At 32.7% G+C, this 11,635-nt stretch overlaps 1 protein-coding gene across 1 annotated transcript in view; it reads left to right on the top strand.

Moving 5' to 3' along the window:
* The first annotated feature begins 398 nt into the window (after positions 1-398).
* The window catches only part of LOC131140712 (delta-like protein 4), a 15,948-nt gene continuing 4,711 nt past the window's right edge, over positions 399-11,635 (top strand). The window contains exons 1-9 of the mRNA XM_058091377.1: positions 399-761; positions 854-1,105; positions 2,887-2,944; positions 3,334-3,597; positions 5,195-5,255; positions 7,208-7,338; positions 7,424-7,593; positions 9,326-9,545; positions 11,262-11,635. The exon at positions 11,262-11,635 is cut by the window's right edge and continues 299 nt beyond it. Of these exons, the coding sequence (XP_057947360.1) occupies positions 708-761; positions 854-1,105; positions 2,887-2,944; positions 3,334-3,597; positions 5,195-5,255; positions 7,208-7,338; positions 7,424-7,593; positions 9,326-9,545; positions 11,262-11,635 (1,584 nt within the window). The 5' untranslated portion in view covers positions 399-707. The remainder of the gene's footprint in view (positions 762-853; positions 1,106-2,886; positions 2,945-3,333; positions 3,598-5,194; positions 5,256-7,207; positions 7,339-7,423; positions 7,594-9,325; positions 9,546-11,261) is intronic.

Here is an 11,635-nt window from a genome sequence, read left to right as displayed (position 1 = left end):
TATTATTAAAATTATTATTAATTATATAATTATATATAATACATTTATATTATATTATATTATATTATATTATATTATATTATATTATATTATATTATATTATATTATATTATATTATATTATATTATATTATATTATATTTTTATATTATATTTTTATATTATATTTTTTATATTATATTTTTTATATTATATTTTTTATTATATTTCTTAAGAGCTGCACTACTTGTCCGTGAAACAATGCAAGCCTGCACAACCACAAACATGACGCCAATAAAAAAAAAAAAGCAGTGCGTTGCGTGTGCGTGGGAGTAGGCGGGGTTTATTGTCACGTCCAAGCAGCTGGGGCATATATAAGCTGGAGGGGGGCCGTGAAAGAGCCCCACAGTGGGTTGTCAACATGCACTGATGCTCGTCCACATGCATGCACCAGCATCACTGCAGACTCCACGAGTGTCGCTAAAGCAGCACAACAACAGCAACAAATTCCCACAAGTGACCGCCACGATGGATGGACAACACAAAGACCGCAGAATGACTCACTTGTGGATATTGACGTTCTTGATATCGGTCTAATACTTGCACTGGATAACTTCTTTTTTGGGTTTTTTTTGGAGCTGGATCTTCTACTTCCGGATTATATTTATTATTTTAGCAATTTTGGACTAAGCACTACACTTCCAGGATACGCACATTAAGTTCTAAAGGATGGCCGTTTGGTTCACATCTATCCTTGTAATAGTTGTACCATGTTTTACTCAGGTATTGTCACCCTTGTAAAAAACTACAGGGTGGTTTTTGTAAAAAATAGCATTTTCTGTGCTGAAATCTCGCTCCCTGTTTATTATTATTAGGTTCTGGGATCGGGTGTGTTCGAGATCGATCTGCATCATTTTGACAATTCCAAAGCTTTGCTGGCGAACGGAAAGAGCTGCGGTATGACAGGCTGCAGGACTTTTTTCACGGTTTGTTTGAAGAACTTCCAAACGGTGGTGACTCCCGGAGGTTGCCTCTTCGGCAAAGCCGGCACTCAAGTCCTGGGCGCCGATTCGTTCAGCATGATGCCGGACACCAGGCTGCGTTTGCCGCTCAACTTCACGTGGCCGGTAAGAATCGGTTTAAATGTGTTGGGGTGGCTTATTACAAACATGTTTATGAACATACATATGTTCATATGAACATACACATAACACACACATGCTAAGGATGACCTTTTCTGTAAAAAGTGTCATAAAAGGTCACTAAATGTTTCTGTTGTGCTTATTTGCTAAACATATAAGCCATCGTTTCACAGCTTTGCTTAATTAGATAAAATACATTGGTTATAATAATACAAAAATTAAGATATTAGGCATAAATTATGCCATTAATTTATTAGAATTTATTATATATAAATATATAATAAATATAAATAATTATAATAAATATTATATGTATATAATTTATTATACATAAATAAATATAATAATATAAATAATTATAATAAATATATTTTATATAATTTATTATAATTCATTTGTCAATTAATATATATATAATTAGATAAAATACATTGGTTATAATAATACAAAAATTAAGATATTAGGCATAAATTATGCCATTAATTTATTAGAATTTATTATATATAAATATATAATAAATATAAATAATTATAATAAATATTATATGTATATAATTTATTATACATAAATAAATATAATAATATAAATAATTATAATAAATATATTTTATATAATTTATTATAATTCATTTGTCAATTAATATATATATAATTAGATAAAATACATTGGTTATAATAATACAAAAATTAAGATATTAGGCATAAATTATGCCATTAATTTATTAGAATTTATTATATGTAAATATATAATGAATATAAATAATTATAATAAATATTATATATATAATTTCTTATACATAAATAAATATAATAATATAAATATAATACATCTATTTATAATATAATTTATTATCATTCATTTGTCAATTACATATAATGATTTGGTTGTTAAAAGCTAAGTGAAAAATATCTATCTAATAATCTATCTAATAATAATGTATCTATCTATATCTATCTAATAATACAAAAATTAAGATATTATGCAGAAATTATGCCATTAATTTATTATATATAAATATAATAATGAATATGAATAATTATAATAATATAATATAAGTATATATTTATTATATAATTTATTATAATTTATTTGTCGATTACATATAATAATTTGGTTGTTAAAAGCTAAGTGAAAAATATCGATCTAATAATCTATCTATCTAATAATAATCAATCTCTTTATATATGTATGTAATAATACAAAAATTAAGATATTATGTAGAAATTATGCCACAAATTTATTATACATAAATAAATATAATAATTAATATAAATAATTATAATAATAATATATAGATATTTATTATATAATTTATTATAATTTATTTGTCCATTATATATAATAATTTGGTTGTTAAAAGCTTAGTGAAAAATATATAACTAATAATACAAAATTTTAGATATTATGCAGAAATTATGCCATTATTTTTTTATAATTTATTATACATAAATACATATAATAATAAATATTAATAATTATAATAAATATATATTTATTATATAATTTATTTGTAAATTACATATAATAATTTGGTTGTTAAAAGCTAAGTGAAAAATATCTATCACTTGGAATTGAATGTTTTGCACAAATCCTATTTATGTCAATTAATCGTGTGCATTTATGTTTATATTCATATATTTTTTTATATTATTTTTATTTTTTAACAGTTTTAAACTCTCAAAATGCACTGTGAGATTGCGTCAAGTGTCCAACTGTCCAACATCAAGATTTCAGTGAAATTTATTTCCTAATTTGTCCCTCCCCAGGGTGCTTTCTCTCTCATTATTGAAGCCTGGCATTCAGAGACCACAGAGGAGCCTGGAGGTAAAACGGCTTTATCAACAAATCACCACTAGAGGGAGACAAACACAACACTTATTACCCATTGGACTTATTACATCACACATTTCCCAAATCAATAACGAGCAATGGAGTTGTCAGGTGATAACAAATCCATGTGGTATTGTCCGAGAACTTGGACTTGAGTCCACTAGGATGTCTTGTGACTCACACGACACGGAAAGCTCTCCAAAACAATTGCAACTTCCTTTGTTTTATTTTGTCCCAGCGTGGGAAAGTGAGCACAGGAGACTTTGCCAATTTTTTTTTTTTTTAATATAAAAACCCTAACTTTTACATAGTTTTTATTATAAATATTATATTTATGTACATTTACATAAAATGACATTAACAACTTGTTGTTCTTCCCGTAGATACCACCAACCCTGAATTGTTGATTGGCTCTTTTGCCATCCAAAGACAGTTGGGAATAGGGAATGAGTGGTCCCAGGATGTGCAGAGCAGGACGCAGACGGAGCTAAGGTACTCATACCGCTTCATCTGCAATGACAATTACTACGGGGACACTTGTTCCAAAATATGCGCTCCGAGAGACGACCTTTTTGGCCACTACACCTGCAAGCCTGACGGGCAAATAGCGTGTCTGCCAGGATGGAAGGGACAATACTGCCAAGAACGTAAGCACGAGTAAAAAGACACCATATGGATATTTTTTTTAATTTTTTTTAATGCATTTTATTTGTTATAAAAGGTCAGAAATCAAAATCTTGTAGTAGTAGTATAGCGTGTGCAGTTTGACTTTGTTTTAAGGATGACCGTTTCTGTCATCATTTCACAGCTTTGCTTAATTAGATAAAATACATTGGTTATAATAATACAAAAATTAAGATGTTAGGCAGAAATTATGCCATTAATTTATTATAATTTATTATATATAAATGTAATAATAAATATTAATAATTATAATAAATATAATATATACATAATTTATTATATATAAATAAATATAATAATATACATAATTATAATAAATATAATATATATAATTTATTATATATAAATAAATATAATAATATACATAATTTTAATAAATATAATATATATATAATTTATTATATATAAATAAATATAATAAGATACATAATTATAATAAATATAATAATAAATATATTTATTATATAATTTATTATAATTCATTTGTCAATTACATATAATGATTTGGTTGTTAAAAGCTAAATGAAAAATGTCTATCTAATAATCTATCTATCTAATAATAATCTAGCTATCTATATCTATCTAATAATACAAAAATTTAGAAAATTATGCAGAAATTATGCCATAAATTTAATATATCTAAATAAATATAATAATGAATATAAATAATTATAATAAATATAATAATATATATATTTATTATATAATTATATTTATTATATAAATAATTAATATAATATAAATAATAAATATAAATAAATATAATAATGAATATTAATAATTATAATAAATATAATAATATATATTTATTATATAATTATATTTATTATATAAATAATAAATATAATATAAATAATAAATATAAATAAATATAATAATAAATATATATTTTTATTATATAATTTATTTGTCGATTACATATAATGATTTGGTTGTTAAAAGCTAAGTGAAAAATATCTTTTATAAAAGGTCAGAAATCAAAGTCTTGTAGTAGTAGTATAGCGTGTGCAGTTTGACTTTGTTTTTGCTTTAAATGCGCTGCAAAAAATTGAAAGTGTTGAAAGTAGACAATATAAAAAAAAAATTGGCGTACTTTTCTGTGTAAGCGGGCGCGTGCATGTTTGAACATGTTTAATCCACGGAGGTGCTCTATGAGGAAGGAGCACACGCCCCGGGGGTTAATCGCGGCATTATAGGCCGCCACGCGCCACTAAATTGCGGCCTCTATTGTTGTTGCGGCGGCATAGAGCAGCAGCTGCATACGGGGGGCTCGAACTGCCCAACAACAACAACAACAACAACAATGGGGCAGCTGTCCTGATTTTTTTTTTTTGTTGTTTTTTTTTTTTTTTTTTTTTTCCGCTTGCCTCTTTAAGAACAAGCATCTGCTCTGCACCAAAGCAACCAGCCATTTAACAGCATGCAAAATCAATGTAGAACACAGCGGCCATATTGGGCATACCCATAAAAAAAAAACACCAGGAAAGCAAGTTGTGCTTAAGAAGAGTCGCTGCATGAATGAGGAATTTAATATCCTTTAATATCGTTTTTTTTTCACAGCAATCTGTCTTGAAGGATGCAATGAAAGTAATGGGAACTGCACATTACCCGGAGAATGCAAGTACGTATTGAGTTATGATTATTATTATTAATAAAGAAAAATTTAATTCCTCCATTCAAAAGACATTTTTATTTAAGTAATATACCTTATGATTATTAAAATATGTTAAAACACTCCAGTAATTTTTTTGATGATGTTTATCAACTTTGAGGAAGTAATTTTTAATGTAAGAATAACAATAATAATATTAATAATATTTTTATGTGTATTTCTCTTTGGAGCTTCCACTTTAATAGCGGTTAATATATTAACATATATGTTTATTTGTATTTTTTAAAATTTAATACTAATGAAAAATACAAAAAAAATACAAATGAACTAGAGCGATATATTATATCATATCAGTTATCAGTCGATATGATAGTGATATATGAAAAATGACATATGAACGCATATAGTAAGTCCTGTATACACTATCCAATACCGATATAAATTTTTTTGTCCCTTTTTTATCCCTAAAATTACGATATTGTTTATATTATATGTATGTATATGATTGTAAATTCAAATAATGTATTTTTTTGTCACATATTAGTACTATCTATTTGAAAATATTTTTTTTTCTTAAACGCCCATTTGTATTATTACATCCCTTATTGACTCATATTTACCATATTTTAAGTTTTACACACATTATTTTTGGTTAAATATCACAACCCCACAGCTAGGAGACCCGAGTTCGATTCCACCCTCGGACATCTCTGTGTGGAGTTTGCATGTTCTCCCCGTCCCGTCCGGGTACTCCGGTTTCCTCCCACATTCCAAAAACATGCTAGGTTAATTAGCGACTCCAAATTGTCCATAGGTATGAATGTGAGTGTGAATGGTTGTTTGTCTATATGTGCCCTGTGATTGGCTGGCCACCAGTCCAGGGTGTAGGAAGACAGCTGGGATAGGCTCCAGCACCGCTCGCGACCGTCGTGAAAAAAAGCGGTAGAAAATGAATGAATGTTACATATTTTGGCTGCACGGTGTTTAAGTGGTTAGCGTGCAGGCCCCGCAGCTAGGAGACCAGAGTTCGATTCCACTCTCGGACATCTCTGTGTGGAGTTTGCATGTTCTCCCCGTCCCGCCCGGGTACTCCGGTTTCCTCCCACATTCCAAAAACATGCTAGGTTAATTAGCGACTCCAAATTGTCCATAGGTATGAATGTGAGTGTGAATGGTTGTTTGTCTATATGTGCCCTGTGATTGGCTAGGAAGACAGCTGGGATAGGCTCCAGCACCACCCGCGACCCTCGTGAGAAAAAGCAGTAGAAAATGAATGAATATTACATATTTTGGCGTGTAGTTAGCGTGTAGGCCCCACAGCTAGGAGACCCGAGTTCGATTCCACCCTCAGACATCTCTGTGTGGAGTTTTCCCATGTTCTCCCCGTGCATGCGTGGGTTTTCTCCGGGTACTCCGGTTTCCTCCCACATTCTAAAAACATGCTAGGTTAATTAGCGACTCCAAATTGTCCATAGGTATGAATGTGAGTGTGAATGGTTGTTTGTCTTTTTGTGCCCTGTGATTGGCTGGCGACCAGTCCAGTGTGTACCCCGCCTCTCGCCCGAAGACAGCTGGGATAGGCTCCAGCACCCCCCCTCCCGAACCTTTGTAAGGATAAGCGGCAGAAAATGAATGATTACATTACATTACATTACAATACATTTTAACAAGGATGCAAAAACGCTACAGCCCTGACAAAGAGGCAAGTTAGAAGAACCGTGAATGTGCCCTGTGATTGGCTGGCCACCAGTCCAGGTTGTACCCTGCCTCTCGACCTGAAGACAGCTGGGATAGGCTCCAGCACCACCCACAACCCTTCATGAGGATAAGCGGTAGAAAATGAAGTTATAATAATAGTTAAATGTAATGTTTATAACTGTGTTTCTTTAGCTGGTCTTTATTGTTGTGATGTTCCTTCAAGGCTAATAATAATAATAATAATAAGAATGGTTTTTCAACAGATGCAGAGAAGGCTGGCAGGGCGTCTTTTGTGACGTGTGTAAACTCCACCCATCGTGTAAACATGGTACCTGCACAGAGCCGTGGCAGTGCTCCTGCAAAGAAGGCTGGGGGGGCATATTTTGTGACCAGGGTATGTGACGTCCAAGTCAAAGTCATGTAAAGTAAATATGGATATATTGTATATATATATATATTTTTTTTTTCCATTTTTCCAGATTTAAACTACTGCACTCATCACAAGCCGTGCACCAACGGGGCCACGTGCATGAACACGGGTCAGGGCAGCTACACCTGCGCCTGCTTGCCGGGCTTCACGGGGGTCAAGTGCGACTCCGAGGTCAAAGATTGTGACAGACGGCCGTGTCGCAACGGAGGCAACTGCTTAGTGAGTGCGGAAGTCCCTCTCTCTCCTTTCCCACAACACAGGCTTTCCTGTTTTTGTTGTTGCCTTCGCCTATCTGCGAGTCCAGGAGGATGCCATTGATTGTCAAGTCCTGAATGACCCAATTCCCAGTTTACAGTGTACTGTAAATAGGATGCAAGCTAAGGATAGCAGCCTTTGCTTAGGCTTGTTTAGGGACCATTTGAGAACAGGATATGAAAAAAATTTTTTTTTTAAATTTCGGATAGCAGCCTTTGCTTAGGCTTGTTTAGGGAACATTTTGAGAACAGGATATGAAAAAAAATTTTTTTTAAATTTCGGATAGCAGCCTTTGCTTAGGCTTGTTTAGGGAACATTTTGAGAACAGGATATGAAAAAAAATTGTTTTTTAAATTTCGGATAGCAGCCTTTGCTTAGGCTTGTTTAGGGAACATTTTGAGAACAGGATATGAAAAAAAAAATTTGTTTTTTAAATTTCGGATAGCAGCCTTTGCTTAGGCTTGTTTAGGGACCATTTTGAGAACAGGATATGAAAAAAAAATTTTTTTTAAATTTCGGATAGCAGCCTTTGCTTAGGCTTGTTTAGGGACCATTTTGAGAACAGGATATGAAAAAAAAAATTTTTTTTAATTTCGGATAGCAGCCTTTGCTTAGGCTTGTTTAGGGAACATTTTGAGAACAGGATATGAAAAAAAAAAATTTTTTTTAATTTCGGATAGCAGCCTTTGCTTAGGCTTGTTTAGGGAACATTTTGAGAACAGGATATGAAATTTTTTTTTTTTTTTTTTAATTTCGGATAGCAGCCTTTGCTTAGGCTTGTTTAGGGGACATTTTGAGAACAGGATATGAAAAAAATTATTATTTTTTAAATTTCGGATAGCAGCCTTTGCTTAGGGAACATTTTGAGAACAGGATATGAATTTTTATTTTTTTTTAATTTCGGATAGCAGCCTTTGCTTAGGCTTGTTTAGGGAACATTTTGAGAACCGGATATGAAATTTTTTTTTTTTTTTTTAAATTTCGGATAACAGCCTTTGCTTAGGCTTGTTTAGGGACCATTTGAGAACTGGATATGAAAAAAAAATTGTTTTTAAATTTCGGATAGCAGCCTTTGCTTAGGCTTGTTTAGGGACCATTTGAGAACTGGATATGAAAAAAATTTTTTTTTTTTAATTTCGGATAGCAGCCTTTGCTTAGGCTTGTTTAGGGAACATTTTGAGAACAGGATATGAAATTTTTTTTTTTTTTTTAAATTTCGGATAGCAGCCTTTGCTTAGGCTTGTTTAGGGACCATTTGAGAACCGGATATGAATTTTTTTTTTTTTAATTTCGGATAGCAGCCTTTGCTTAGGCTTGTTTAGGGACCATTTGAGAACCGGATATGAAAAAAAATTTTTTTTTTTAATTTCGGATAACAGCCTTTGCTTAGGCTTGTTTAGGGACCATTTGAGAACCGGATATGATTTTTTTTATTTTTTTTGTAATTTCGGATAACAGCCTTTGCTTAGGCTTGTTTAGGGAACATTTGAGAACAGGATATGAAAAAAAAAATGTTTTTAATTTCGGAAAGCAGCCTTTGCTTAGGCTTGTTTAGGGAACATTTTGAGAAATGATATGAAATTTTTTTTTTTTTTAAATTTCGGAGAGTAGCCTTTGCTTAGGCTTGTTTAGGGACCATTTGAGAACAGGATATGAAAAAATATATATATATATTTTTTTCTTTTTCTAACTCCAGGAATCAGACAGTGGCTTCAGGTGTGAATGCCCACGAGGTTTTGCTGGGGAACACTGCGAACAAAAGACGCTGACGTGCATGGATGCGCCCTGCTTGCTTGGCGGAAAGTGCAAAGAGACAGAAAATGGTCATAGTTACATTTGCGAGTGTCCGGCAGGGTACACGGGACTCAACTGTGAGAAGAAAGTGGATAAATGCACGTCCCTGCGATGCACCAACGGTAACCGCACATCACTCCTTGTAACATTCACTTTGGTAAAAATCGGGTGGCGAAAAATGGCGGGACAACACCTGGAAAAGCTGTAAAAGTAGTTGGAGTTTCACCATCAACACTAGGGGTGTGTATTGGCAACAATCTGGCAATACGATACGTATCACGATACTGTTAACAAGATATTGATATTTTTTTCTTTTTTTTTCTTGGAGTTAAAGATTATTCATTCATTCATTTTCTACCGCTTTTCCTCACGAGGGTCACAGGGGGTGCTGGAGCCTATCCCAGCTGTCTTCAGGCGAGAGGCGGGGTACACCCTGGACTGGTGGCCAGCCAATCACAGGGCACATATAGACAAACATGCTCATATCACCTCATACTTCGGTACGTGACAAAAAAATAAAATTAAATAAAATTAAATAAAATTAAATAAAATTAAATAAAATTAAATAAAATTAAATAAAATTAAATAAAATTAAATAAAATTAAATTATGCATTATAAAAAAACAACAACCTTAAACTGTATTATGGAAAGCAGGAAGTGAACAAATGTAACAGTTACCGATTGTAAAAGTACCAGATGGAGGGGTAGGATTTAATAAGCTTTGCTTCTTCCTACTCCTTTTGGACATGTGGAACTGTGAACTACGTAATTATGTGATGCATTCAATTGTAATCTGATGCATGTTCAAATGAAATAAAACCATTAAATTTTTTTTAAATAATTGAAAAAAATAAAATATAATTAAAAATTTTAAAAATACAATTAAATAAAATTAAATTATATTAGGAAAGCAGGAAGTGAACAAATGTAACAGTTACTGATTGTAAAAGTACCAGATGGAGGGGTAGCATTTAATAAGCTTTGCTTCTTCCTACTCCTTTTGGACATGTGGAACTGTGAACTGATTATGGGATGCATTCAATTGTAATCTGATGCATGTTCAAATGAAATAAAACCATTAAAAAAATTTAAAAAAATTTAAAAAAATTTTAAAATTTTAAAAAAATTCTGATGTATTTTTTAATTAAAAATTAAAAATAATTTAAAATTAAAAAAATACAATTAAATAAAAATTAAATTATATTAGGAAAGCAGGAAGTGAACAAATGTAACAGTTACTGATTGTAAAAGTACCAGATGGAGGGGTAGGATTTAATAAGCTTTGCTTCTTCCTACTCCTTTTGGACATGTGGAACTGTGAACTGATTATGGGATGCATTCAATTGTAATATGATGCATGTTCAAATGAAATTAAACCATTAAAAAAATAATTGAAAAAAAAAATAAAAATAAAAATAAAAAAAATACAATAAAATAAAATAAAATTATATGAGGAAAGCAGGAAGTGAACAAATGTAACAGTTACTGATTGTAAAAGTACCAGATGGAGGGGTAGGATTTAATAAGCTTTGCTTCTTCCTACTCCTTTTGGACATGTGGAACTGGGAACTGATTATGGGTTTTGTCAATTTGTGTAGAAATCCAAAATGTGTCCACACTTTGATGTGCTCGCATTCCGCCATGTTGAACTGTGTTTATGTGTGAGGACGTTTCACTCGTGGAACGAAGTATCGCGATATATCGCCGAAACGATATTTTCTTACACCCCTAGTCAACACTCACCTCTAAACAAAAGGTCACCCAAGTTATTATCTGAAGTGATTTTGATGATATCTGTGTGAAAAGAGCCCGACCAATCATATTCTTTGCTCCTTAGGCGGACACTGCGTGACGCACCGCAACCTTCGTGTGTGTAGCTGCCGCGGCGGCTTCACCGGCCTACGCTGCGAGATCAACATCAACGAGTGCGCCAGTAACCCCTGCGCCAACGGCTCCACCTGCGTGGACCGCATCAACGACTACACCTGCACCTGCCCGCCGGGCTACACCGGACGCCGCTGCGACAAAGCCGCCGACCGCTGCACCTCCTGGATCTGCCGCAACGGCGGAACCTCCACGCACGTGCCTTCATCCAACAGCGCCAACACAGCCTGGGAGTCCAACGAGAAGCTCAACTTGGGGGCCATCATCTTGGGCGTTGGCTTGATGGCGGCGCTGGCGCTCTCCTGCGTATTCATCGCGGTCATGCAT

Source organism: Doryrhamphus excisus, chromosome 13 (assembly GCF_030265055.1).
Source record: "Doryrhamphus excisus isolate RoL2022-K1 chromosome 13, RoL_Dexc_1.0, whole genome shotgun sequence".
Taxonomy (NCBI): domain Eukaryota; kingdom Metazoa; phylum Chordata; class Actinopteri; order Syngnathiformes; family Syngnathidae; genus Doryrhamphus; species Doryrhamphus excisus.
This window is presented reverse-complemented; position numbering and strand designations above follow the sequence as displayed.